At 55.8% G+C, this 27,811-nt stretch overlaps 1 protein-coding gene across 2 annotated transcripts in view; it reads right to left on the bottom strand.

The window, feature by feature from the left end:
- The window catches only part of LOC113199180 (putative RNA-binding protein 19), a 92,748-nt gene extending 65,229 nt beyond the window's left edge, over positions 1-27,519 (bottom strand). Inside the window, exons 1-16 of one of the 2 annotated variants that reach the window (XM_077795563.1) lie at positions 27,381-27,519; positions 18,735-18,917; positions 17,170-17,289; positions 17,011-17,049; positions 16,589-16,781; positions 14,947-15,188; positions 13,827-13,907; positions 10,907-10,985; positions 9,092-9,163; positions 8,101-8,304; positions 6,675-6,805; positions 5,965-6,083; positions 5,516-5,612; positions 4,478-4,588; positions 3,668-3,868; positions 1,684-1,804 (exon numbers count right to left, since the gene is read on the bottom strand). In XM_077795563.1, the coding sequence (XP_077651689.1) occupies positions 1,684-1,804; positions 3,668-3,868; positions 4,478-4,588; positions 5,516-5,612; positions 5,965-6,083; positions 6,675-6,805; positions 8,101-8,304; positions 9,092-9,163; positions 10,907-10,985; positions 13,827-13,907; positions 14,947-15,188; positions 16,589-16,781; positions 17,011-17,049; positions 17,170-17,289; positions 18,735-18,917; positions 27,381-27,416 (2,029 nt within the window). In that variant the 5' untranslated portion in view covers positions 27,417-27,519. The remainder of the gene's footprint in view (positions 1-1,683; positions 1,805-3,667; positions 3,869-4,477; positions 4,589-5,515; positions 5,613-5,964; positions 6,084-6,674; positions 6,806-8,100; positions 8,305-9,091; positions 9,164-10,906; positions 10,986-13,826; positions 13,908-14,946; positions 15,189-16,588; positions 16,782-17,010; positions 17,050-17,169; positions 17,290-18,734; positions 18,918-27,380) is intronic. The other variant, XM_077795564.1, reaches the window with a different exon arrangement.
- Positions 27,520-27,811: the final 292 nt, after the last annotated feature.

The following is a 27,811-nucleotide window of genomic DNA, read 5'->3' as shown; positions in this document are numbered from 1 at the left end:
TCTGAAAGGGTCCGGACACAGGTGCCAAGAAGCCATTGTTCATGCTCAAGAGCCTGTATGCCCCCAGGGCCCATATGACACCACCTGTGACCAGTGGAGAGATGCTGCGGACAGTCATGCCACGCCTGTCTTGGTCACCATGGGCAGCAGCCATCGGCTACAGACAGGTGTTCCCACCACGTGGGGGTGTCGGTGGCCAGCAGGCTGCATCTCCCACGTCCTCAGGAGGGTGCCTGGGCACCACTCTCTCTGTCAGGGTCAGAAACAGCCCTGTGAGGAGGCAACCAGCCCAGTCCCAGAGCGGGGGCCGAGGACAGCACTGCCCACGTCACCAGCATGGTGGCCAGTTCCCCAGCAGTGGCACCTGAGTGGAAGGACGTGGAGGGCAGGCCAGCAGGCAGGGAGCAGGTGCCACTCTGCCCTCTGTCACTCCCAGGGCCTGGCACTCCACAGGGTGATGTGGTCTGCAAGGCAGATGCTGCTGTGGAGTGGACCCTCTGGTGGGAACAAACTCAGGCAGCAGCCAGCCGCAAGGGGCGGTCACCTCACGTCGCACAGATGGCCAGTCCTGAAGACCCACGGGGAGTGGACATGAGCTATGGGCATGGCGGAAGGCCTGTGCTCAGAGAAGGCCGCGGAATCCAACTGACACTGGCCAGAGACAACTCCTCTACTTTTTTTTTTTTTTTAAGAACCATAAAACACTTTAAATTTTTGTAAATATATGAGAACAATGAAGGTAGTAAACAAGAGATGGTCTATCTTTAAGAGGAAAATCCTTATCTTGGTAAACTTAGCAACTAGAAGCCCTGTGTGTGGGGGGGGGTGGGCCGAAGGTCAAATCTTAACATCTGGGTCAAACAACCCAGTCCTCAGAACCTCCCTCCAGGTGTCTATTCTAAGATGTGGTCGTGGTCTCCAGACTACGTGGTTCCATGGGAAGCTGCCTGTCTCCTAGGGGCAGCTGGGGGACGGGGAGGGTCTCAGGTTTTGGCATCCTGACGGGGCGAGGGCCAGGGCCAAGCCATGACCTGCAGTGTGCACCACAGTCCTGAAGGAAAACCTCATCCTGCCTCCAATGCCCCACTGTGAGGGGGTACCCAGGGGGCTGGCACCCCTGTGGCTGGGGACACACATTGGTCTTTCCTTTCCTGCCTGTGCAGTCGCTGGACACCAGAGGGCGCTGAGGCACTCCAAGAACATGGCCCCCGGCCCCTCAGCCCCTATGGAGCTCTGGGCTTTCATGGGCTCTTCTGGGTATGAAGAGATCTAGGTTTTCTTCCTTAACCGTTAGCTGACAAACTAAAAATCCGCTACATTACTTTGCACTCCTAATTCTGATCTCTTTTTTCTTTGGTACCAGGAACTGCATTCAGGGGTGCTTCACCACTGAGCCCCAGCCCAGCCCTATTTTGTATTGTATTTAGAGACAGGTCTCTCTGAGGCTGCCTTTGAACTCAGGATCCTCCTGCCTCAGCCTCCTGAGCTGCTGGGGTGACAGGCGTGGGCCTCATCACCCGGCTCTGATGCTGTTTTTCAGGGCTGTTTTAACACCTGCATAATCAGAGACCGAGACCCGCTGGTCTGTGGATGAACAAAGCCCTAAAGCAGTGGTCTGCTGAACAGCTCCTGGCTCTCCGCCCACCCCTCGCCTTCCCGCCCAAGACATTGACCAGTTCTTACCGGTTTCCGGCTCCACCATGTTCTTTTCCGCAGATGCTTCTTGGGGCTCTTTCCCCTGTGGGGCTGTGCTGGAGAAGACGCCAACTGGAGCCCACTCGAGATACAGGGGGACGTGGTGGAACTGCAGAGGCAAAGGTGCCAACACTGTGGATCCTTGTCACGGGACACAGCTGAGAGGGACTCAGTCCCATGTGCAGATGACGCGCTCCAGGGTGGAGAAGACGGGTGCTCGGCAGGGCAGAGGAGCCAGGAGACGCGCAGCCCAGAACCCCAAGTGCTCTGGGTGCCTGAGGAAAACACTCGGGCCCAGGTTGAGAGGCAAAGGCCACGTCTCTGTAGCCTTGACCTGCGGTGGGTTCCTGGCGCCCTGTGCGCTTTCTCTAGTCAGAGGATGAAATGTGACAAGGAGAGGAACTGCTGGCACAGGGCAGCTCCAGGGGAAGTCAGCGGGTTGCAAAGCCAAGAGCATTCGTGTTGCCATTCAGAGGCGACCTGTGTGCCAGGGGTTTCTTAAAAAAGGTTGAGACAGCCACTGCTAATAGCCACCTCAGTAGAAGGCCCCTGGGTAGCTACAGGCCAGGGTGGGAGGGAGACTTGTCATCTTACACCCTTTGGGACACTTCAAATTTCATACTGCATTCAAGCCTCAAAGATTAATTATGCCCAGGGGAAAAAAAAAACAAAAAACAAGCAGCCAGGCACAGTGGTGCACACCTGTAATCCCAGTGGCTTGGGAGGCTGAGGCAGGAGGATAGGAAGTTTGAGGCCAGCATCTGCAACTTGGCAAAGCCTTAAGCAACTTAGTGCGACCCTGTCTCAAAATAAAATATAAAAAAGGGCTGGGGACGTAGCTCAGTGGGTAAACACCCCTGGATTCAATCCTTGGTAAAAAAAAGAAAAAAACATGCTCGGGAGGGAGAGGGAGCAGCCTGGGGGTCAGACAGTTGGCGGTGGCACTTAGGAGGTATGTGGCTTCAGGTCACTGGGCCTCAGTCGAGGCTGCTGACGGGAGCGGTCAGTGAAGAAAACACTTGTCAGAGTCAAAGGGGAGGCTGCGCTTGGACAGTGCCTTCACCATCGTCCACTCTGGTGATGGGGACTCCTTCCTGAAGCAGCGGGGAAGGAAGGGGCGGCTGCAGTCCAGACACGGCTCCTGGCCGGGCCACCAGAGACACCGCGGTCTCACAGGCCAGGCTCTCACCAAGCCCTGATGGTGCAGTGGGCAGGGCCCCAGCTGGGAACCCCCCAGGGCTGGAGGGTCCAGGAAGGCCTACCTGCGGGTGACTGGGGACCACGGCCTGCAAAGCACCAAGGGGCCTAGCAGACAAATGACCTGTGGTGGGTGAAAGGTGGCTCCCCAAGAGATGGCCATCTAGACCCCCAAAACCTACCATTGCATCCCCTGCAAGTACCATCAAGACCCCGAGATGGTCTGGGGTTATCTGGGTGGGCTCTAAGCCCAGGAGAGGGATCTGGGACCAAGAAGAAGGCCACGTAAAGACAGGGCAGGGACAGGAGTGGCGCAGGGAGCTGCCAGATGCCGGGAGCCCAGCAGTGGGCAAAGGCAGGACAGGTCCTCCCCAGAGCCCTTGGAAGCCCTGGCCACACCTTGCTCTTGGATGCCTGCCTTACTGTCAGCTCTGCGACAGGTGACTGTGTGGTCTTAGGCCACCTGTTATGGCGCTGCAGAGGTCCCTCCCCACCCCCCGTATTGCAGATGCATGTGTGTGCACACATGGACAGCCCTGCAGCAGGACGGCCGCAGCTCACTATAGGCAAGGACGGCGCCACAGCTAAGTTTGGGCAGGAAAGGAAGGCCAAGGACGGCCAGAGCTGGGCAGGGGCCCAGGGTGCTTCTTGCAGAGCCCTCAGGGAGGGTGGGGGGGGTGGGCCAGCACCAAGGTGGAGCCAGGCCGAGCCCGTGTTGGGCAGTGGGCACACCAGCTCCCGGGCCCTCTCCCCGCAGCAGCTCCCAGCGGCCTACCTTGGAATAGGCCAGGTGTCGGAAAGCCTTGCGGGCCTCCAGGGGCTCCAGGAACTCCACGATGGCAGTGACACCACCCTCGGGCAATAGCACGCGGCCCAGGCTCCCGAAACGGCTGAAGGTCTCCTGCAGCTCAGCCGCCAGGGTGCCTGCTGGGAGGTTCTTGGCCAGAATCACAGTCTTGCTTCGTTCTGCTGCCGCCTACAGGGAGGAGAGGCCACGTGAGTGACGGCAGCAGGACTCTTCAGCTGGACATTGGCAATGACCTGGTGGCCTCTAGTCAAGGTGCACAGCTGGGGGCTCAGTGGCCAGGCAGCTGGAGGACCCAGGAGGCACCACTCCCTGGCTCCACAACCAACAGGCAGCTCTGCTGAGGGCGAAGGCCTAGGGTGCCCAGTGAGAACCCTGGGGTTGAATCCCAGCCCCAGCTGAGTCACCAGATCCTGACAGTGACTGACCACAGCCCCATTGGACCTCCCAGGCTGGGCAGTAATCGAGATCGGCACCTCAGTGTAGAGGGCTCTTCCTGGCACTGCAGACCACCTATAGACACAGGCGTGGGAAGCACCTATAGACACAGGCGTGGGAAGCAGAAGCGGCGAGGAGCCTATGCCCCCAGGAGCAGCCCACCGCCCCCAGGAGCTGGCTGTCCCTGTCCTTTGGAGGGGAAACGCTGAGGTTGAGCCCTTGGTTTGGATCCAGTCACCACAGGACCCACCGACAACCCCAGCCTCCCCTGGGCCGTCCACAGCTCTGGAGCAGCAGCAGTCGACTCCCCAGAGGTGGGGGCACAGGGCAGCGGGCACCTACCTGGCTGAAAGAGTCCAGGCTGACGCCATTGTCGATGAGGAAGCGCCGCACTTCTTGGACCAGCTGAGTCTCCCCGAGGGCCACGCGCACAGCTACGCTGCCCTTGGTCTCCTATGGGGAGAGGAGAGGAGGCCGGGCCCGTCAGGCAGGGCCTACCCAGTTGGGCAGGCCCAGTGGGGAAAGGATTCGGGGTGCTGTCGCCCACCCACACTGAGATGGGGACCATGGTCTGGCACTACACCAGCTCTCTGCCCTCCGTAGCCATGCATCGCCGCCCACCCTGGGGCTCTTCCCTTCCCGCAGTGGGCAGGTCTCTGTGTGGCTCCTCTTGCAGCCCCGGGGCTTCTGCATGCACTGACCTTGACCCCGTTACAGGCAGTCCTTGTTTCTGTCACCTCCCCACCAGCCCACTTTCCTGCCACAGCTCCCCCAAACCCTCCTCTCTTCCTCTGCCTCCTCTAGGTGGCACTACAAGGTGGGACCTCTGTCCAGGTACTGTTGAGCCCCAGTGCTCAGAGGGCATGGGCGGGGCCTGAGCCCCTCTGGCTGTCCATCCAACTCAGGCCAAGCTGCTCACCCCAGCCCACAAGCCACAAGCCACCACACCACTGGGCACCTGAAGTGTGGCATGTTCAGATCCAGGTCGTGCTACCCACAAAATACAGTGGATTGGTGGAATGAAGGGAGGAACCACAGTGTGGCTTTTTACTTTGCTCACGTCAAAGTGAGGAGGCTCTAGACATCAAGTTGAATACGGTGTCTCGTTAAGACTAGTTTTGCCTGTTTCTTTGTACACTCGTGGCCACTGGGGCGCTCACAATTATATGTGGGGCCGGCCTTCTACCTCCAACGGTCAGCGCCGACCCGAGTGCCGTGAGGAGGGTAAAGGACAATGGAGAAAGCAGCTAATGGGCAGAACCAAATGCTGAAAAACACTCCAGGGTTTGCTTGAATCGACCCCAGCAGAGGGCGACCGTGGACAGCATTTGGAAGGAAGTCTGTGGACTCAGCGCACGCAAGACACTCGGGCTCACTTACGTGGTCGAACACTTGGCTCTTGGTGGCACTGTACTTCTGCGCGATGGCATCAGCCACGGCACTGGGCCCCATGAACAGCGTGTTCCAGTTGTGGGAGCTGAGGGCAGGGGCAGGCAGAACGGGTCAGGCTGGGACCAACAGAGGCCTCTCGCAGACACCAAAACTGCCATGAGCCTCGCCGGCCTTCCCCACCCCCCGCCAGCTCTCCTGTCCTGGGCGAGCACCCGGCCTGCAGTGAGGCCGCAAACCCAAGCCCTGACAAGTGTCGGCATCTGCCCTGTGCCAGGGACCCAGCCCTTGGTGACACCTCAGAACCTATGCTGACACAGTGCCACTCTCCCGATGTTTAGCGAGGACACTGAGGCCCTGAAGGCCCCACCCTACAGAGGGAAAGGGCCCAGGTGGCAGAGCCTGGATGGGCGCAGAGGCCACGCAGGGCAGACAAGGACCTGGAGCTGTGGGCTTTGTCCTCAGACGCCTTCTTCTTCTTGTAGGACGACCCGGGGACATCTGCGTCCTCACTGGCTTCCTTCCTGATGGTGGACGGCAGCACGTGCAGCATCCTGCCCTGAGGGGACAGAGCAGGAGGTGAGCGGAGCCCCGCCCCCCATCTTGTCCCCTCGTCATAAGCCAGCTGGACTCAGCACTGAGCCCTGATGGGAGATGGGGACGGCAGACAGAAAGCCACGTGGTCACTCTCCGTCCAGCTGAGGCTGGGGGCACCCGACACAGCCACGCCAAGGGGACTGTACCCCTCTGTGAGCACCCCACGGCTCCCGACTCCCCCTAGTGGACCCTGCACAGGTGATACTGTGAGCTGCACACGGCAGGGGCCAGTCTGGCCTGGTGCCCGCGAGACCAATAAGCCATGAGCAGATGGATGGAGGAGCACTGGAGGTGGCCTGGCATGGGCCTGGGCACACGGCATGGGGACACTGGGAGAGCAGCAGCTCCCTGGTTCCTCAGGGCCACCCACACACCCCAGCAAGCTCCCCTCTCACAGCATCTTCCCTTCAAGTAGCTCACTGGAGGCGACCACATGGCTGGCCACTGTGGGTCCTGGGACCCAGAATGTGAATGCACACCTGCGCATACAGCCACCTGGCTTGGCCTTCTCCATCGCCAGGCTCAGTGACCCGGTGCCCACAAGCCACCTCACCTGGAACACCTGTCCGTCCACGGCTGCGTAGGCCTTCACTGCGTGCTCAGGGAACATGAAGGTGACAAAGGCGAAGCCCTTAGGCTTCTTGGTCAGGCTGTCGATGGGGTAGTGGAGCTCGGACAGGGGACCTGAGGACAGGGGAGGCGTCAGCCTGCTGGAGCTGGAGCTGGGCCTGAGCTCAGGGTGAGAAAGGGCAGGGCACTAAGGGGTCGGCCACACGAACACAGAACAGCTGCGCTTTCAGCCACCAGGCCCAAGGTCAAGGGCGTCATTTCACAGTCCCTCGTGCCTACTAAGAGAAGTGGGGGAGGAGGGGCACCTGGCTCCATCCCGCTTCACGTGCAGCCTGCCCTGGGCCGGTCACTTCACCCACTCAGGCCTCCTCCTTTCGCCTGTGAATGGCACAACAGTCCCCAAGCGCAGGGTGGCCTCGAAGGTCAAAGAGTCAGTGTGAGGTTACTACCCAGCACCGGCTACACTTAGTGCCGCGGAAGTGTTTGTGATTCTGTCCTACTCAGAGGACACTGTCTGCAGTGGACACTCTGAACACCAGGTGTGACCACGTCCCCTCTGTGGGTCTTCCTCTTCCCAAATGGGCACTTGGAGCTTATGGACTGCTGTGTGGCCAGGGCACCAGCCTGGGTGGGAGGACCTGGGGAGCAGGACAGCATGGCCAGACCTTCAGGTCCCGTGTGGGACCTCTGTGGACGTCACGCTGTCTCTGATGCTCCACGTCCAGGCCAGCCTCCCAAGAGACAGGGGCTCGGGCAGCACCTCCAGACTCAGCCCCATGTGGCCGAGCACAACTACAGGCCTGCAAGTTCCCAGTCCAAGAAGTAAAGACTGAGGCAAGAACAAAGGGCCCTGGCTGTGGCCTCCTCTCTGTAGTTCGGTTTGGATGGAAGACGAGTAAGGACAGCCTTCCCAGGCAGAGGAGTACTGCGGGCACTGGGGGCTGTGTGTCTGCTGGATCCCAACACCGAGCAGCCAAGGAAGCCCAGGAAAACGCCTCCACCTCTCCAGCTTGGTGCTTGGAGAGAGAGTGAGAATCCCAGCTCTGTGGGCGTCGTGGCTGTGGCTGTGCCTGTAATCCCAGCGGCTTGGGAATCTGAGGCACGAGGATCAAGGCCAGCCTCATTGACTTACCAAGACCCCGACTCAAAATAAAAAATGAAAAGGACTGGGATGCAGCTCAGTGGTACAACGCCCCTTCGTCCAATCCCCAGAACCATTAAAAAAAAAAAAGAAAGAAAAGAAATAAGAGAAAATTCAAGTTCAAGTTCAGAGAGCAAAAGATGTCCTACATCTGCAGCAGGGAGGGTCAGGAAGCCCTGTTCTAAGATGAGGAGACCCCAGCTGGGGCCACTGTCCAAGGCCAAGAGCTAGAGGGAGGTGGAGGGGGCTGCCCAGGAGCAGGTCCTACCGTAGGTGGAGAAGAGCTTCTCCAGGTCCTCCTCGGTGCTCGTGTAGGGCAGGTTACGCACAAAAAGTCTTCCGGAGTCGGCCAGATCCTCCTCCTCTTCGTTCTCCCCGAGTGTCCGGCCTTGCCAGGGCTGTACGCTCTTCTGCAGGGGCCCCTTGGCTGTGGGGACTTGCTTCTCCCTGAACACTTCGATGTAGCGTCCACCTGCACGAGCGGAGGGGTCAGGGCTCCGGGGAGGCCCAGACCTTGCCAGAGGCCTGGCTGGTGACCCAGGCCTCTCACTGCTGCCCGCCAGACGCTCTGGCTGAGGAGGGCCACGGCCAACAGTATACTCTGGGGCCCTGTGTGGCCTGCCACGTGGCTTTGGCCCTCGGGAGCCACAGGGACACATCCCTCTGGGCTCTGGCCTACTCTCAGGCACTCCTGGCTGCTCTGTCTTGAGAAAGGCTCCTGTGACAGCCACCCTGGACGATTACCTGTTCGCACGCCTCCAAAGGGCTCAGGGGTCCCCTGCCTCTGCCTGCACCACAGCACTCAGTCAATACCTTCCACCTGACTCGCTGGCAGGACTCCTGGGGACCTCTGTCTTCCCCACACACTTGCCCCGGGAGGCGTCCATGCCACAGATGGGTTGAGGACCACGTCCCAGCTCAGGAACGGTGCACCTGCTGCACCTCCACCAACCCTACGCCCTAGGCAGGCCTGCTGCTCACCCCAGGCTGCACGTGCCCCTGAGGCCTGGCGGCCACCCTGGGGAACACCTGCCTCCTCCTCCTTGGCCCTAGCCTCGTACCCTGCCTGCCTGGTGCTGTCCCAGGGTCATGTGCCCCTCACCTGCTCGAGCACCGCCTGCCTCTCTGCCCTCTATCTGTTTGCTGCTGGACCCTCAGTGCCCAGAGCGTGTGGCAGGAGGGGACGCTCAGCACAAGTACCTAAGCCAGGGCCCATGCGGGAGCCAGGGAGCCCGGGACGCAGCGCCGCGCCTCCTTACCCATGTACTCCCGGTTGCACTTCAGGGCTCTCTTCACCTCCTCTTCGCTGCTGAAATCCACGAAGACGTACCCTGAGAGGGGACCATGAGAAGGTAACTGCCAGCCCTGCCAACGTTCGGAGTCAGAGGACGTGGGCACCTGGCTAGGTGCAGAAAGCGGGAGCCGTCACGGCACAGGCTGACCCCCCACCTGGCCACCCTTTGGAGGAGCACTCAGCACCCACCTGGCATTGCGGGTGAAGGTGCAAAAACCAGGCCCCTTCTGCCTCCCTCCCAGCCTCACCCCTTCCCTGACCATGTTCTGCAGAGAAGAAATGCTCACGATGGCCGCTGTGACCCAGCCCAGCACTGGAGGGTCACGTCCACACCACCCTGCCTACAGCTCCAGAGGCCGTGACTACATAGCAACAAGCAGGTGCAGAGGCCTCCACAGCCTCCACCTCACTGGGCCTCGACCCGTGAAGCCACCAAGCAGCACCCCGTCTACACCACCAAAGTCTCCCCCAGCCTCCCCCACAGCCCACACAAGCAAAAGCCTCCACTGCCTCCGGCTGCGAGTGGCCCTCCCTGCACTGGCCAGCAGGACTTTCTAAACCTGAGGCTGTCCTAAGCCCCGAGCCTCCACTGGGCCCAGGCTCCCCCTCTTACTGCAGCCCCAGGGCCCAGCCCAGCTTCCGCCCCCACACTTCCACCTGGGTCATTTGCTGCCCTCAACAGCGTCATGCTTAGGTGCTGGCTCTCTCCATCTCCAGGGCCTCCAAGATGCTGTCCCTGAGCCCAACAAGGCAGGTACCTTCCTCCTGGCTCCCTGCCTGGTCTCTGAGGCTCCATGAACCGGTGGCCCCGCCACCAGGACCAACACCAACAGCTGCACTCCGAGTGTGCCCAGTGCTCACACCGTCCGGGGCTGACCCTGACCCCTCCCAACTGCAGGACAGGTCTGACCCCTTATGCAGACAAGGAAAGGAGGCTGAGTTCCTGTCCCAGGTCACAGGGCTCCTAAGTGGCTGGCTGGGCTGTGAACCTGGGCAGGGGCTCTGTCCCCCACCCCTCACACTGCCCTCTGCTGAGCTCCAGGAGAAACGGCTGCCTGAACCATCAGTCTCCCATCAGGGAGAGCTGGGGAGGGACGAGACCCGACACAGCAAGGGCACTGGACCACCCCGACGAAGAGGCACCTTTCTTCATGGGTGCCAGCTTGGCCAGACCTGACCACTCTGCCCAGGTGGCATCTTCCTGCCAAGACACTCCCAACCCCAGGGTCCAGACACCCAGTGGCCACAGAGCCTTAGCATGGTTCTCTGAAATGTGGCTATTCTGCCACTGGTCTCCTACGGCTTTCTGGCCTAGCTGGCCCCTGGGCTGGGCAGGTGGCTATCTCTCCCAGATCCACCTTCTTCCAGCCATGCTCACTGCCTCCAGGCAGCCAGACCCAGGGCTCCAAGGCCAAGGGAGGAGGCTCACAGCCTGGAGCGGACACCTGGGGAGATGTGGTCTGGGGCAACACCACGCATGTGCAGAGAGGTAGGGGACTGCCCACTGGCAGAGCCGCCCATGGACTTAGCCCAGCAAACCCAGACCTGCGGGCATCTATCTGAACAGAACAGGGGAACCTACTAGAATAGTGGAGGAGAGAATTCTGACACTATATGCCAGGCTCCAGAGGCAGGTATGAGAGAGATCTGCATCTTGACCAGTTAGCCACATCCACAGAACTGAGGACCCCAAGGAGGAGAAGGAACAAGGCTGCTTTGGGACCTCCCCAACCATGTGGCCAGCCCTCCCCCGCACATCCGCCCAGCTCCCAGGCCTTACCTGTCTTGTTCCCGTGTGCATTTCTCACTATTCGAATGGCCACTGGTTTCAGGGGAGCCAGGAATTCCAGGACATTTTTCTGCAAGGACAAGTTTTGCCCCTTATCAGTCCCCCAAGAAACTATGCAGAGATAAAGAGCAAAGTGTTGGACCAGAAAAGATCACGGTTTTTCTCCTTCCTTTAAGTCACACTCATCTCTCCTCCACCAAAAGTAAGAAAAACTGGGAAATAAAAACTGAAGAAGAACGAATAACGTAATTATAAAATAGTAATAGTAGCAGCAGCATTTTAAGGCATTACATCTGGTCTTTTATTCCTAAGGAGTTGTTTTTTGTTTTTTTAAATACTTGGGGTTAAATCTGGTTTTTCTTACTTCTCTTTAAAGCACTGATATTTGTCTACGTTAATCACAGTGACAAACCTAAAGTTCCATTGTAGGGAGGCCTCTGACCTTCTTAACTAATCCCTTCTCTGGACATGTGTGAGATTTAAACACATTTTAAAAAATATGTGAACATTCAGGGTGTGAAATTCTAACAAATACTAAAAAGTACAAATCAGGAAACCAAACTGGTTCCTAATTCCGAGGCCAGCTCACTCTTCCTGGCTCCTTATGTAAAACAAAAGCCGCAGATCCATTTCCCAACTGGGCACTGGGGTAAGCCCTTGAGGTCCCGCCCTGACGTGGCTTGTCCTACAAGGTGACAGAAAGACAGAAGGACACATCCGGGCGCTCCAGGTCAGAGGAATAAGCCCAGCCAAGTTCTGAGCTTTCACATTACTGCATCCAAGTTTGCAATTACCAGATTCTTTCCAAACCTTCCCCAGAGGAAAAGCCAGCATGGTGGGTCACACACAGCTAGGTTCCTCTGGGGATGAAGCCATGTCCTGCTCCACACCTGGCCTTTTCTACTGGCCGTGGCACCTTGGGCGTCTTCCCTGTCATCATGTTCTTTGCTGTGATACGTCATCTTACACCACTTTCACTTGTCCCTGTGAATTAACCCAGGTTTAACCTGGCACTGGTGACATTTTGGGCTAGTGACTCTTTGTTGTGGGGGCTGTCCTGTGTCTGGCAGGGCTTACACGGCACACCTGGTCTCTGTTCACTAGAGGCCAGCAGCCCCCCACAGATGTCACCATCAAGAGCACCTCTGACCACGGCCAGATGTTGTGCAGGGGTAGACCACTCCCCTCTGAGAACCACGGACACACCACTTCCCCAGAAATGGAGCTTCGGGGTTGATGTGGATTTTGGTTCTTATCAATGACTGCAAATCAACACGTTGAGTTATAAATAATAACAGGAAGGCTGCAAGAACGTTCCCGCATCTAGGCTCTGGTGTGCCGGGATTCACCTGGGGCAAAGCCCTGGCCAGGCACCAGCTCCGCAAAGGCCTGGATGTCCGTAATGTTGCCAGGCAGCTCCATGCAGCCCTCTAAAAGGCAAGAAAATGTTTATTGCCAAACATGAACCATGCGTACCATTTTGGCAAGTGAAAAATGTGACCTCCAGTTTTGATTTTGTTTTTTGATAATCATGACAGAATCCAAACATGTGCACTGGCCACCCGAGTTCTTGTTCTTTGAAAACCTTCTGTTCTTTGTGTTATTGTTCTGTTGGGTCATAAATCCTTCATAAAAATCTCTGTAAATTAGAGACACTAGACTCCTGCCTCTGTTAGGCATGAACCACTGTGACTTCACGACAGCTGCTGGCTTCCAGAGCTCTGGGCTGGTAGGTAGGTAATCAACCCATTTTTTTTTTCTTTTTTCCCAGGAAACTTTACAAATTGCTTAGAAAGAAACTTTTTCAGCTCAAATCCTTGATGTATCTGGACCTGATTTTATCAGGAGGAGTAGGGCAAGGGTTCATTTTTTTCTTCAAAAAAAGTTAATTAGGCCAGGCACAGTGGGCAGGCCAGTAATCCCAGTGCCTCTGGAGGCTGAGGGAGGAGGATCACAAGTTCAAAGCCAGCCTCAGCAACTTAGTGAGACCCTGTTTCAAAACATAAAAAGGGATGAGGATGTGGCTCAGTGGTTACGTGCCTTGGGGTTCCATCTTGGTACCCCCCACCCCCCAAAAAATCTGACCCTAATCACAAGTAATTGCTTCAGTATTTCTAACAGCACAAAATTGTAAGTCGCTCCCACGTCCACTTTAGGAGAGCAGGAAAGTGTATCAAGGCGTCTCCTGAGTAAGGAAGACTACAACAAGGCAGTGGTGGGCAGCAAGCACGGTCCTGCTGCAGGGACGCTGCAAACCAAAATGGGAATGAGAAACCAGACCAGTGTCAGTGCACAGGAAAAAACATCTAAGAAGGCATGTCCCCAAAGTACCAGTGGTTGCCACTGGGTGGGACACAGGAATGTTGAGCAGGGTTGCCCACTGTGCCAAGGACAGTTGGCACCTCCAGCTCTAGTCCTTAGACCTGCAGTAACCTTACCTGCACCCTGGCACCCCACCTGGCTACACCCCAGCTCGCAGCTCAGTGTGGACGGTAACCCACGTGGTCATCCCAGTTGTAGGTGACTTTCAGGTTCTAGTCACCTAGCTGTGTCCTTTAGAATCTCCTGTAGTGAGCTTCTCTGACCGTCACAGGAGGGAAATGAAGACAGGCTCTTCTGCTGGCCCAGACCTAGAGCCAGCTAGCTGCAGCGCGTGCTCTGACTGGCCTGCAGCCTGTTTCTGGAAATAGTGTTGAGCCGGGCTGCAGCAATACCTATGCCCTCACCTGTGTCTGAGACGGCTGCACCTACGGCAGCAGGATGAGGGCTCCCAACAGAGACCTCACTGACCACTTGGCCTTCCCCTGGCCCAAGCTCCCCTAGCGGTTTTTTTTTTTAGCTCTAGGCAGCCATTTTGTTTCCTTCCCTGAGGATGCCCAAGATGTCATCTGTCAGCCCTCAGAGCACCTACCTCTGTGACACTGAACGGGGCTCCCCGTAGCTTCACGGTGTAGGCCGTGGTGGGTTCCTTCTGGTTTGCTGGTTTCTCTGTCTGAACAAAGAGAAACGACCACAGTGGATTCCCTGGGGCAGTGGTGGCAGGGGACAGACTGGGACATGGCAGCTCTAGGAGTGGAGGCTACAGGGTAGCACGAGAGTGCCGCACCTGTGCCTGCAACGGGCTCAGGGTCCAGGCACAGGTGGAGGTGGCGGCTGCGGGGTCTCCATTTGCCTCTGAGGGCTGCAGCCAGGGCTCAGGGCACCGTGACCGGGAGAGCAGTGTCCCAGGCCATCGAAGGCCTGGGGAGATGGGAGGAGCCCCGGGGCAGAGACCCTTGCTACCACTCATGTCCACTTGCCCGGTGAAGGACATGGGCGCTGAGATGAGGTCCCTTCCAGATGAGGATCAGAGAGGCCTGTGGGGCTGCAGCACCCTCAGGACCCAGCAGTCACATAGGGTCAGAGCTTAGAGCTGAACCCCTCACCCTCTGACCTCCCTGGACAGGGACAGGGTGGGCATTAGAAAGGAGGGCGGAGAAGAGCAAGGGGAAGAGGAGGCAGCAGATGGAGCCCCTTCCTCTTGTTGGAGCTTCCACCGAAGGGACTGGGACGCACGCACTTCCAAACTCTGTGTCCGGAGGAGTGGACTCCGAGTGGGAGACAAGGTGGCTGTCCTCATGGGTTGCGTCCACCTTTATAATCTCAACCTCACAGCCTGGCAGACCCAGGCCTGCGGCCTGACCTGTCACTTCCCTTCTCTGGGCCTCAGTTTTCTTATCTATAAAATGGAGGCAGGAGACTGTCGGATGAGCGACTGTGACAGCATCCAGTGACAGCAGGTTTGTCCATCAACGAGGAGCCCACCCACACCTGCCTGCCTTGTAACTGACCACCAAGTAACCCAGCCGTCACCACCTCACTCGTGCCCAGAGCCCCGGCAGGCCACCCCTCCCGTGTAGCAGGCAATGAGCCCAGAGGATCAGGGAGTGTGTGGTGGGTTGCTGGGCTCTCCTCCACGTCACATCCCCAGCCGTGGGGCCACAACCCCAGACAGGCACACAACCCCCGCTGTCCCTCCTGCAGGCACATACCTGGGCTCCAGGCTCCTGCGGCCTCCCCCTCCCAGGCAGGGCCCCTGGGCTCCCTTGCTCCGGCTGGTCAGGGGCGGCAGGGGGCTCCTCTTCCTCACTGCCTCCATCACAGTTTACGGCTTCGTCCTCGCTTTCCTCTTCCTCTGAGGAAGAGGACTCGGCTGCCACCACCTTGGATTTCAGGTACTCCATGTCCGACAGCTCCCGCTGGGCAGCCGCCTTAGCTTCCAGGCCTTGCTCTGCTGAGAGGGCAGGGGGTGGGGAGGAGGTCATGTTCCTGAGCAGCCAGAGACTCGGGCAGCACAGGGCTGGAAACCTGGGGGATGGCCTGACCACAACCAGGGCCCTGGTGCCCACTGCCCCAATAAACCCTCTGATGGGCACCGTGAGAGGGTGAAGCTCCCGTGCCACACACACAGCTTCATGGCTCCCTGCCGCCACCAGACTCTCCCCTGGATGGCCCCTCCCAGTCATCAGTCACCTTCCCAATTGTGTCATGTACACTAAGGGGCTTCACATGCCACAGAAAGCACTTACACAGCAGAACCGTTTCTACAGTGAACCCTTTAGGGTACCCACCCATCATCTCACAGGGCCACCCACATAACCCTGGTGGCAGCCACACTCGATCATCTACTTAGGCAGCAAACACTCCAAACATTAGGACCTCACCCCAGCCCAGTTCCAGTGCTGGCCCCTGGCTAACTCACCTGCTATCTGCTACCCTGCGGGAAGCACACAGGTGTGAACGGCTTACAGGGGACACCTGGTGATATGCTAGCTCTTGAGGGGTGCTACAGAGACAGCCGGGAGGGAGGAGTGTGCCTGCACGGCTGTCACGACTGTCCTTCTAGCCTCACACCCCCACCCATGAGTTCTGGATGCTGAGGATGGAGCCCCAGCCCCTCCGCTCCAGGCCTGTGTGAGCTCCTTGGGCCCAACCCTCCCTGCCCCAGTGCCCAGAGCCAGTCTGTCCTGCAGCCGTGTGCTCCCCTGTCCTGAGTCCCTGTGATGCTGTGCCCGGGTCTGCAACCTCCTCTCTGTCCCTGGCTATTTGTCCCACAAGTCCTCCAGGTCGCAGCTTAGCACAGAAACCCTGCCAGGTGCACAGGTGACGCTACATACATATCCTCTGCCTTCAGCTAGCCCAACTGACCCCCAACCAGAGCTGCCACCCCGTGATGTAGCCGGTCACTAGCCACCAACTGCTCCTGCACTCTTTGAGCCTGAGAGGACAAAGACTCACCCACCCCGCAAGGCCTTCCCCGGCAGCTCCCTCCCAAGCTCTCCTGCTTCCTCTCTGTAGCGGCTATGACCCCATGATGTGTCCCCGGTGCTCTGCTCTCACTACAATGACAGCTGATAGTTCCTGTCTGCGGCTCAGTGCCATGTCCCCAGAGCCCAGCATGCAGCATGCAATCGGCGAACACTGCTAACTGACAAGCAAGTGACTAGGAGCAGTCACGGCAGACCTGCCTGAAAGTGACCTCATCCCCCCACTAGAAAGCTCCCGAGCCATGTCTGGACAGCCCCAGGACTGGTGTCTGAGGGAGGGGCAGCCAGTGCCTGCCAGCAGGTGTAGGTGGGCCACAGGGCTGCAGCTGAGGGACACAGGTGCACAGGCGCGGTGCCCAAGCCTCACCTCCTGGCTCCTCCTCGGCAGCTTCTTCCTCACTGTCCTGCCCAGAATCGGAGTCAAAGTTCAGGTAGTCACTGGTCAGCTTTCTCTTCCCTTTTGGGAGCTCAGTGTCCAGGGCATCATTTGCCCAAGTGGCCACCTGTGTCCGCTTCTGGTGAACCGAAAGGAACTCCTGGAACTCGGTGTCTTCCTTCAGCTGGGGACAACGGAGGCAGGCAGCAGGAACACAGGAGAAGAGGCAGAGGAGACTCAGGGTGGGCTTGGTCTTGCGAACTCCCGCAGGGCGAGCATCCCCCTCATCTCTAGTGGACCCCGAGTCCACAGGGACACGGCAGGACACTTGAGATGTGGGTTCTGCTTTCTGGACCAGCCTGCACCCCTCCGACCAGCTGCCCCCGCCCTCTCGGTCAACAGGACAGACTCACCTGCTCCAGTTCACGTGGGGCCTTTTTCTTCTTGTCATTCTAAAAACAGAGGCAGAGGATGAGGGCCACATGGGAGGGGGAGGGCAGATGGAACTGCAGACCCCTCCACAGCCACCGCCTGCCCACACAGCCCGGGTGCTGGCGCGGTCACCTGCATACCTTCTTAATTTCCGGGGGAACGGAGCCTTGTGAGGGCTGCTCAGGCTGCCTTGGTCTCTGAGCATGTTTGCTCCAGGCTCGGGGCTTTGTTGGGTCCCCAAAGGACTTGCAGAACTCTACCTGCATGAGAAAGGACGATTGTCACCTGCTGTGACAGCCACAGTCCTGAGGGTCGCGCCCTTCAGCACGTGGGAACCTGGGCTTTACAGACAGGCAGCTGCCACTAGTAGAGCGGAAGCAGAGGACTACCACCCCGCCTTGGCTTTGTCCTCTGCGATGTCACTACACTAGCTACCGTCTACTGGGGAGTTCCACGTAGCACCCGAGTGCCCCGCAAGGACCATGGACATGCTGAGCCTCCGGACAGCGGGCAGTGAAGCCACAGCTCTCCCTAATTCAAGACCAGAAAACTGGAGCACAGAGATGGGAAGCAACTTGCCCCAGGTGACCCAGGCCCTCAGGGACAGAGACTGGGGACTCAGGAACATCCATGCCAAATGGTGGCTCTGAGGACAGAATGAGATGATGTAGGCCAGTGATCAGCTAGGGCAGGTGCAGGGGACGCCTGTGCTCCTAGGATCACTGGTGACCAAGAGGCAAGCTCCGCTGGTCTGGGAGAACCTCCGAGGTAACGGGAGACAGGGGGTGGGGGTGGGGGGCCCAGGGCCAGGAATGTGCTGAGGATGAAGCCTGAGCCAGACCTCTCCAGACCAAAGCCTCCAACGCACTCTCAGAAGTGACCCTGGTGAGGGCTGGTCCTGCTGGGAGCCAGGAGTGACAACTCCCAGACAGTTAAGGCCGCCCTGGTCACCCACCATCCTCCCCAAAGAAAGAGCCTGCCATTAGGTCACATCCTGGCTGTGTGGACTTCCACAGCAGTCCCTTAAGTCTATGATGAAGGTCAAAAGGCTGTGACTCCAACTCCTGTCACCAAAGATGAACCACCAGAGCCTGGGTGATCCCGCAGGCCACCACGCCCACACCACACAGAGCGAGGTGAGGCCGTGTGTCGCCTCGGGCTCTATGCTGCTCCATCTTGGCTTTTCCCTTCTCAGCAAAAGGCTGGGGAGTTTTATCATGTCAATGAACACCTGTGGGTGACCCTTGTGGGACCTCCTCCTCCAGGAAACTTTCCTGACCCCTCCCTGGACAGGGTGGGTCCTGCTCATATTGTCCCAGGGTCCCTGACCCACTGACCACCCTGAACTCAGCACCTGCGTCTGCCAGCGCTCCTGAGGACAGGGACCGGTGGCTCCTGAGCGCCTGCTGTCAGGCAGTGGAGGACGCACACCTGTGGCTCAAGTGCCCTCCTGGCTGGCAGCACAGGTGCCACCGAGGCTCCAGAAGGCCTGTTCTTCCCCGTGATTCCCGCACTGAGCCAGATCCCGGGGCGGGCCCAGCAGGAGTCTGACTGGCTCCGGGAGAGTCTTACACACAGAAGAGCGGGAACCGCTGAGGAAGGCCAAAGGCCTCAGGGCCTAAAAAGGACAGCCTTGGGACCCAAGTGTCACTGACAGGTGGAGCGGCGGGTGACACTCTGGACAGGCAGGCAGGGGCCCACTCACTGTGATCCGGGACGTGTCGATAAAGCTCTTGTTGAAGTGGTTCAGCGCAGCCTGGGCCTCCTCCTCGGACTTGAAGCCAATGAAGCCAAACTTGCGGAACTTGCCGTCTTTGGTGAACTTGAGGCTGCAGTCGGTCAGCGTGCCGAAGGCGGTGAAGAGCTGCCTGAACCGCTCCTCCTTCATCTGGAACAGAAGGTGGGAGGAGCTGGCGAGTCTTTCAGCAAAGGGACAAATGACTAGAAACCCGGGGCTCCACGACTCTAGGGGCGACCAGAGACGAGGAGGTGGCAGCGTGCTGTGCCAGTCAGGTCAGGTCCATGAAAGAACGAACATGCCTCTTGTTGAAGAAAATGCCCTTTTATTGAGGAACAGCTCTGCATATTTATAGAGCTGGGGATGGTTTGACATATATGACAGTTTAAAGGTTGAAGGGTTTTACAGTTGGCATAGGGTGCTTTCTAATTGGTGGGTAAGGATCATGTGAGCCAGCAGGGCTCACCATTGGACAATTCTTCTTAGGGGATGGGGAAGTTCTTTGGAGCCCAAGCGACTCAGAACATCCCCTCCCCCCTTTGTTATTAAATGAGAGTGGACACTGATTCATTCTGGCTATTTCCTGCTGAGATGGGGTGGTGTGAGAGAATCAGAGAGGAGGGAAGTCAGGGGCCCCCCCAGAAGTGCAGAGAGGACTGGTATAACTTCAGGAACCAGATCAAGGAAGGTTCCTTGCCATCACAGATCCATGATGATGTCAGCCCATTCGGCATAGGTCTGGACTGGAGGTATCATCAGTAGCCAGGAGTTGGTAATTCCTGAGGAGAAGCTGGTTAAAAGCTTGATTAGAAATTTCTTACCCACCTGAGTCTGAATGAACTTTATGATAAAGGGAAGGAACAGGCACAGGGAGTTTTTATAGCCCAAATCTAATGGGGTCTCTGGGTCTGCAAGCTGCCTTGTTGGCACAAGGGGGGTTAAGTGTTCAGCCTTGAGCGGGGGCTTGGGCATTTGGGCTTGAAGCAAACAGGTGATAAAGAACCCGTCACAGAGTTTGAGAAGCCAGGTCATCCTGCAGGTAACTTTGTTTGGCATGCCCTGCAGACCAGCCTGACCTGCACCTAACACCCTCAATTCCACTTTTCATTCCTAGTCCAATCTAGCTCCCTCCCCTCTCTATTAAGGCTGCTCTTCAAACTCTCTCCTACCTGGGTGGCTCTGAAATCAGCTTGCTTCTCTCTTTATTCCCAGTTGGGAAGGCAGCTTGGAGGCTCGTAGGAGGCCAGAAATAAGTGTGGAATTAATGACTGCCATCCCTCTGGTGGTCAATAGCCCCCTTTCTTCCAAATGGCTGCGTGGGAGATCTGTATATAGGGAGAGGGTTTTTCCCTCTGCTAGCTCGCATGCCCTTGAGGCAGCTATGAGTTCAGCTTGTTGGCTGGTGGTATTGGGTGGGAGAGGTTTTGCCTCTGGGATGGATGAGAGGGAAACGACAGCTTACCCTGCCACTTTAACCCCTTCATGTGAGGGAGAAGATGGGAGGAGGGAGGCAGGGTTTAATGGAGAGCAGGACTAAAAAGAGATGGAAGGATTTTCAAGGAGATACAAGGAGGGATAGAACCCTGGAAGGAGGAAGTGACTGTCATCTTTGGTCTTTGGTGTAGGTATAGATACAATAAGCTGTTTTCTGTCTACTGTAATGGCCCTTTTCCCTTGAGTGATATGTGACCTCTTTACATGCTATTTGGGCCTTTTGGGGAGAGGCCCGATATCCCTTTAAGGCCAAGAAAGTAGGAGAACTGTGTCATCTGTTGAGCGCCCTTTGGAAGGGCTAGAAGAATCTTAGAATGGAGGGATCCAGCGACCCAAAAAGGGGCCATCTACTTTGGTTGTCTAAGGGATGAATGGGCCAGGCCTGGGTGCTATATTTGATCCAAGAGACATTATAGGGAAGAGTCGACCGGCAGAGAGGACACATTACCCATGTAAGGAGGAGGGAAGAGGATGCAGGGAAGGAGGAAACTGATTTATTGGCAAAAGGGGTGTCCCTGCTAGAGCCAAAAAATCAGGAGTGCCTAAGTGGCAGGTTCAAGCTGCAGAGATTGGTCGTCACCGAATCCTGACAGTCGAAGCTCTCATCCTGGATGGAGCCGGAGCCGTGGGAGACCTTGGCCAAGGCTTTTCGGGACATTCCTGGAGAGGCCGAATACTCCCAGGGCCGGAAAGAGGGGAGAGGCAGGGCAAGAGAGAGGAAGGGGAAGGTAAGCATCTCTCTAGCGGCCGAGTCTTAAAGGTGAGAAGACTAGGACTTTAGGAATCTGCCTAAGGAAGGAGTCCCTGGGGGCCACTGTAGCCTTAAAGGCTGTGGTGGGGTGCTTTCCTCCCTGCAAGTGGGCAAAGAGATTTGCTGGACGATATTGTAAGAAGGTGGATTCAGGGCACTGGGGGTGAAAAGATTGGAGGTCGCAGGCCAAGGTTTGTCCAAAGAGGTGTGGACTATCTCAAAATCCCTGAGGAAGGACAGTCCAGGTTAGATGTCGAGAATGTCTGGTGGTGGGATCTGTCCAGGTAAAGGTAAAAAGATCTTGTGATTCGGGGGCAAGGGGAATGGAGAAGAAAGCATCCTTTAAATCTATGACCAAGAAGTGGGTGGCAGTGTGGGGGACCTGAGACAGCCGGGTGTATGGGCCTAACAGAGGTGTTGATGAGTTGTAGGTCCTGAACGAAGTGATAGGACCCATTGGGCATTTTTTACCGCTAGTATGGGAGTATTGTAAGGGGAATGAGCAGGACGGAGGTACCCCTTGCTTGTGGACAGGGGGTATTGAGCCTGATTGGGGAAGGTGTTAGGATCTTTGAGATGACCGTTAACTGGTGGGCAGGAAATGGTGGAGGGGGTGTGGGTATCCCATACAATCGGGTCAACCAGGTTAGTATGGTATTTCATGTCAGCCTCACAAGTGGAGCAGAATGGCCAGTCTTCTGCCAAAAGGGCCAGAAAAAATGAACAGGCCAATTCTGGGGCCTGACTGATGTCAGGAGCCCGGATGTTGATTGTTGTTGATGTTGTTGTTCAAGTGTGGCAAGGAGAGACATTGGGCCAAGGCATTTAGAGAGAATATCTCGGCCAAGCAAAGGAAATGGACATTGAGGCATAACTAGAAACGTCTGAGAGAATGGGAAGTTGTCTATGGAACAGAGTAATAGGGGAGTCTTTCTTGGATAGATGGTCTTTCCTCCTACCCCGACAATAGGAGAGGTGGACGGCACTGTTTGCCCCCAGAATTCTGTCAGGACTGAGAAGGTAGCCCCCGTGTCAAGGAGAAAGGCAACCTTGCACCTATCCACCTGAATCCGTACCTTGGGTCCCTGTCTATTGATCGTTACGGCCGGGGACAAGGACCCAAGGCTCCATCAATCTTCAATTGCCATGGCCAGAAGGTCGGAGGGTTCCCTGGCCATAGGCCTCCTACAGGATCTAGGACAGTCAGAGCCCCAATGACCTTGTTGTTGACATTTAGGGCATGGGATACGTGGAGTGCGTGGTGCGGGGCATGCCCTGGCCCAATGTCTCTCCTTGCCACACTTGAAGCAGGCACGGGGGGCGGGGAGATTCCAGTGATGGGCAGTGACCCAAGGAAGCACCCTGTAGGGCCTGGGCAAGCATCTGAAATTTCTCAGTCTGGGGGGTGGCAGGACCTTGTTCCAGCTTAGAATCGGTCCCTACTCTGCATGCCATCTTGTGTATAATCCCAGTTGGAAGTTTGATCTGGGGCAGCAAGTGGCCCCCGAGGGTGATTGGGATTAACTCAGTCAGTTTCGTCAGCATGGGCTCTGGCAAGTTCCCAGACTCTGGTACGTTTCTCAAGAAGGAGAGTATTAACCAATAACATATAAGTGAGGCTATAAGCCTGGAGGACCCACTGAAACTCTCTTCTGTGGTGAATGAGCCCAACCTTCACTCGAGTTGCGTGAGGTTGTTCATAGAGAATGAGACATGTACCCAGATAATGCCCTGAGGTCCAGCAACCTCTCTTAAGGGGGCCATGGTTTGTGGGACTAGGGAGCGGGACCTAGTTTGGGGGCACTAAAGGTGTCAGCCAAGTCAGGGGGAGCACCTGAGGGGCTGGATGGAGCCGATGTGGGAGGTGGGTAGGGAGGGGGTTCATAGGTCAGGGTGAGAACGAAGAAGAGAAAGAGCCTCAACATAGGGGATCTCCTTCCACTTTTTCGAGCGCTCGCAGAAGTTAAACAGATCTCTGAGAACTGCGGGATCTGGGGATCCTCCTGGGGGCCATTGACTTTGATAGTCTAATTGATAGTAAGGCCAATCTTGTGTGCAGAATTTAATAAGGGGGAGTCGGCAGGGAGGGAAGACGAGGCCCTCATACAAGGGTGGTTATTGAGAGAGAGAAGAAGAAAGAGAAGGGGGGGAGAGGGAGGGAGGGAGGGAGGGGAGTGCCTGTTCTTCCACCCTCAGGACCCCCCGCTCATGAACCGGGTTCCAGAGAGTCCACCGTGACCCTGAAGGTCGTGGTGGAGTGCGTTCTCTCTTCCAGACTGGGTGTCAGAAGTTTGCCGGAAGATCACGGTCAAAGCCCCTGCGTAGCCCGTCTGAAGGTGGATCCCAATGGGGGAACTCACCTACTGAAGACCAGTGTTGTGCGAGTAGTAGCAGCGCTAGAAAGAGAGGACGAGGACAGCAAGCCTTGAGAGGGGGCGCTCTCAAGCAGGGAGGAATTCCCCCTCCCAGGTTTCCACACCAATGAAAGAATGAACAAGGCTCGTTGTCAGAGAAAATGCCCGTTTACTGAGGAACTGCTCTACATATTTATAGAGCTGGGGTGGGGGTGGGGTGGTTTGACAGTTATGACAGTTTAACGGTTGAAGGGTTTCACAGTTGGCATGGGGTGCTTTCTGATTGGTGGGTAAGGATCATGTGAGCCAGGAAGGCTAGTGTGATTGGTGGGTAAGGATCATGTGACCAGCAGGGCTACTCTGATTGGTGGGTAAGGATCATGTGAGCCAGCAGGGCTCACCACTGGATGGCTCTACTGGGGGGGCTGGGATGGGGAAGTTCTTTGGAGCCCCAGCGACTCCCAACAGCCCTCAGGCAAGCCCTCCTCACTTCACTGGTGAAGAAATGAGACTCACGAGGGCCACAGGATGTCTCGTGCTCTGTGTGGCTGCTACAAGGTTAGGAACAAGGACAGAATCATCGTCATGCCGCTGCCCAGCAGCCACTTCAAAAGGCTGGGCAGAAGGAGCACCAGATGGAGTACGCACACTCTGTTGTTTATAGCATCCCCAAGGATGCCCGCACCCTAGCCCCCCAGACGCTGGTTACACACCAGACATGGCACACGGGATTTTCCATGTGATTCGATTAGGAACCCTGAGATGGGGAGAGGACCCTATATTACCCAGGTCCTAAGTGATCAGGAAGATCAGAGTCAGAGAAGGAGATGTAATGAAAAACAGAGGGAGAGAAACTGGAAGATGCTCCGCAGCACTCTGCAGACTGAAGTTAAAGGGTGTGGCCTGGAGCCACTCAGGGCAGGCAGCCTCCAGAAGCTGAAAAAGTGAAGGAACAGATTCTCCCCTGCAGCCTCCAGAAGGATGGCAGCCCTGCTGACACCTTAAGATCTCTGACCTCCAAAACTGTGGGAATCAATACGCACTGTCTCACCTCAGGAAGTGTGGCCACCTGTTATGGCAGCCATGGAAATGTGACAGAACTTGGTCCCACCATCCCCATGGCCCCAGGACCACCCTCACAGCTCAGAGACTTTTCCCAGCAGAGGAGATTCGTGTGGCTGGTAGCGGGACCCAGGGGCACAGGGGCAGCCACAAACAACCAAACAAGCTTGAAATAAGAGGAGCCCATAGGTGTAGGCTGCCCAGCAGGAAGAAATCTCCAGAGGAGCTGGATAATAACTCCCAGCTCATCCAAATCTCACAATCACCAAGTTAGGGACTTTTATGCACATTTTAGAGAGGAGAAAATGGGATCCTCAGAGGATAAATGACCTGCCCAAGGTCTACAGAATCGAGGGCTCTGTCAGCTCAGATTACAAAAGTGAACTCACGCCCCCACTGAACGGGGACACCTCGCTGAAGTCTGACCCATCATTCTGCTGCTGCGGCGACCACGGAGCGCCCCTTCACTCTCAGGGTGCTCCTCTGCCTCCTCCCACAGGAAGCCTCTCTGAGACCCTGCAGCCTCCGGAAGGATGGCAGCCCCACTGACCCTGTGGGTCAGTAACCAAAGCCCCCTGTGCTCCCGCAGCACCGGCTCACACTTCAATCCCTGCATCTTGATCTGTTTCCCCTGCAAACTCCATGAAAGCAGGGAACAAATCTTGTCCACTTCGGTCTACACTGTCAGCAACCCCAGAAGTACTCAGGACCCAATGTTTATCTCTTGGAAGATAATTAAGACAAGGGCACGCAATCATGCTAAGTGAGACGGGAGGTTCAGTGGTCAGAACTGCTCATTCCAGACAGACGCCTCAATTCTGTCACTGTTGTATAAGTTATCACACGTGAGTGACTTCAGGCCGATAACTTTACCTTGATGTGCCCTGGTTTCTTCACTTTTAAAATGGGTATAGAAGCCGACTTGCAGGGTTGTGTGAGGAGTAAATGAATTACTTCACTAACACATCTGAACAGCGCCTAGCACACAGTAAACTCTTTAAGGGCTCACTACTATTGTTAATGCTTGTTGTTAATTCTTTCATTCATCAGGCAAGATGAACGATGAAAACATCTCTAGCAATTAGAGAAAGGCAAATCAAAACTACTCTAAGACTTCATTTCGCTCCAGCCAGAATGGCTGCTATTAAGAATACAAACAATAATAAGTGTTGGTGAGGATGTGTGTGTGGGGGGGAAGGCACACTCATACATTGCTGGTGGAACTGCAAATTGGTGCAGCCAATATGGAAAGCAGTGTGGACATTCCGGAAAACTTGGAATGGAACCACTATTTGACCCAGCTATTCCACTCCTTGGTCTATACCCAAAGAACTTAAAAACATCATACTACAGGGACACAGCCACATCAATGTTTATAGCAGCACAATTCACAATAGCTAAACTATAGACCCCACCTAGATGCCCTTCAACAGATGAACAGATAAAGAAAATGTGTTACATACACACAATGGAATATTACCCAGCAATAAAAGAGAATAAAATCATGGCATTTACAGGAATATGGATGGAGTTGGAGAACATCATGCTAAGTGAAGTTAGCCAATACCAAAAAAAAAAAAAAAAAAAAAAAAAAGCCGAATGTTTTCTCTGATATAAGTTGGCTGATTCATAGTGGAGTAGGGAGGGGGAGCATGGGAGGATTAGATGATTAGATGAACTCTAGATAGGGCAAAGGGGTGGGAGGGGAAGGGAGGGGGCCTGGGCTTAAAAATGATGGTGGAATGTGATGAAATGGTGTGAATATACTTTGTATACAACCAGAGATGTAAAAAGTTGTGCTCTATAGGTGTAATATGAATTGTAATGCATTCTGCTGTCACATGTAACAAATTAGAATAAAAAGATGAACAATGGGAGAGGAAGCCACACTGAGGTGCAAAATGAAACTAGGAGGGAAAAGAAGGGTGGCCATGCTGAAACTCTCATCCAACTAAGTGAAGCATCAGGAGACACTGTTTAGAGCTGATGGATGGCTGGGAGCCGGCACACACCTGTAATCCCAGCGGCATGGAAGGCTGAGGCAGGAGGATCCAGAGTTCAAAGCTAGCCTCAGCAATTCAGTGAGACGCTAAGCAACTCAGTGGGACCCTGTCTCTAAATGAAATACAAAATAGGGCTGGGGATGGGTTCAGTGGTCGAGTGCCCATGAGTTCAATCCCTGGTACCAACAAAAAGCTGATAGATGGATCAGTAATACATACCTTAAAAATATACCACTTCAGGTAAAGAGCAGGATAGTTAAAAACAAGAATATGTAGAAGAATCGATTATGTAAAGTCCTCATCTTTCATAGTAGAGGGAATCAGCAGATGGTCCCTGTGATCAACTATAGGGGTGAGCAAAGTACCTGGCTATGTAGAGAAACCTCTGGGGAATCCTTCTAAAAACAAACCACTTGAAGATGGGTACTCTCAGAGAGAAGGAGAATAGGATGTAGCAAAAAGATTTTGCTTCTCATTTTACATACCACAGTCCAGTTTTGATTTTTTAAATTGTGTGGCATAAACACCTCCCACATGACAAAGAGAAAAAAACAAAACTTAAAAAAAAAAGAAAAACCACACAATAAAAACAAAACGGCTCCTAACATTCTCTGTCTAGGGAAAGAGACACCCAAGGATGGAGACAGGAGTTCAGAAGACACTCTCACACCATCCAAAAGGCTGGCTTGGTATTTGGGGCATGTTTTTCTGGCCACACCGGTGGTGTGGGTCCTCTCTATCCAAGAAAAACGACAAGGAAACAGGAACGACGACCCACTTGGATACACCGCAGCCAGAAACATCACCACAACTATCCACCCGTTTCTTCACTCACTAATCAGGCACGATTTCGCTAGGAGCCTACCACAGGCTGGGTTCTGTGCTAGGCGGGGATAAAGGGCTTAAAGGGTCCCATTTTCAGATTCCCAACACCAGGCTCTCTCCTCACCCCATTTGGGAGGTTCTTCACGATCAGTCGCGACATGGCACCAGGTTCCTCTGTTCTGATTCCAGCACCTCTGGACAGCGACTGCCCACGACAAATTTCACGCTGCTGCTGTGGGCGCTGCCATCTTGAGCAAGCCGGAACAAAGTCACGTGGTCCTGCTCTCAGCCCGCCCACCAGGAAGTGGGCGTGGCCAAAGCCGGACTTGCGGGAGGAGGTCACACCCCTAAGAGGCGGGCCTGAGTGCTTGCATTCTGCGCAGGCGCAGGTTCTGAAGCAGCTCTGAGATAGCGCAATGCCGTGGCCCAGTCGGCAAGGGGCGCTGGATTCCAACCTCTGCGAAGTGGGGGGAGGTGGTGGCGCGGGATCTGCTCTACTTGGAGCGCTAAGCAGGGAATGTGTTTTTGTGTCCCTTTCTTATTGTACTTTACCAT

The sequence above is a fragment of the Urocitellus parryii genome, chromosome 3 (assembly GCF_045843805.1).
Source record: "Urocitellus parryii isolate mUroPar1 chromosome 3, mUroPar1.hap1, whole genome shotgun sequence".
Taxonomy (NCBI): Eukaryota; Metazoa; Chordata; class Mammalia; order Rodentia; family Sciuridae; genus Urocitellus; species Urocitellus parryii.
The sequence above is the reverse complement of the archived record's forward strand: the minus strand, read 5'-3'. Positions and strand labels throughout refer to the sequence as shown.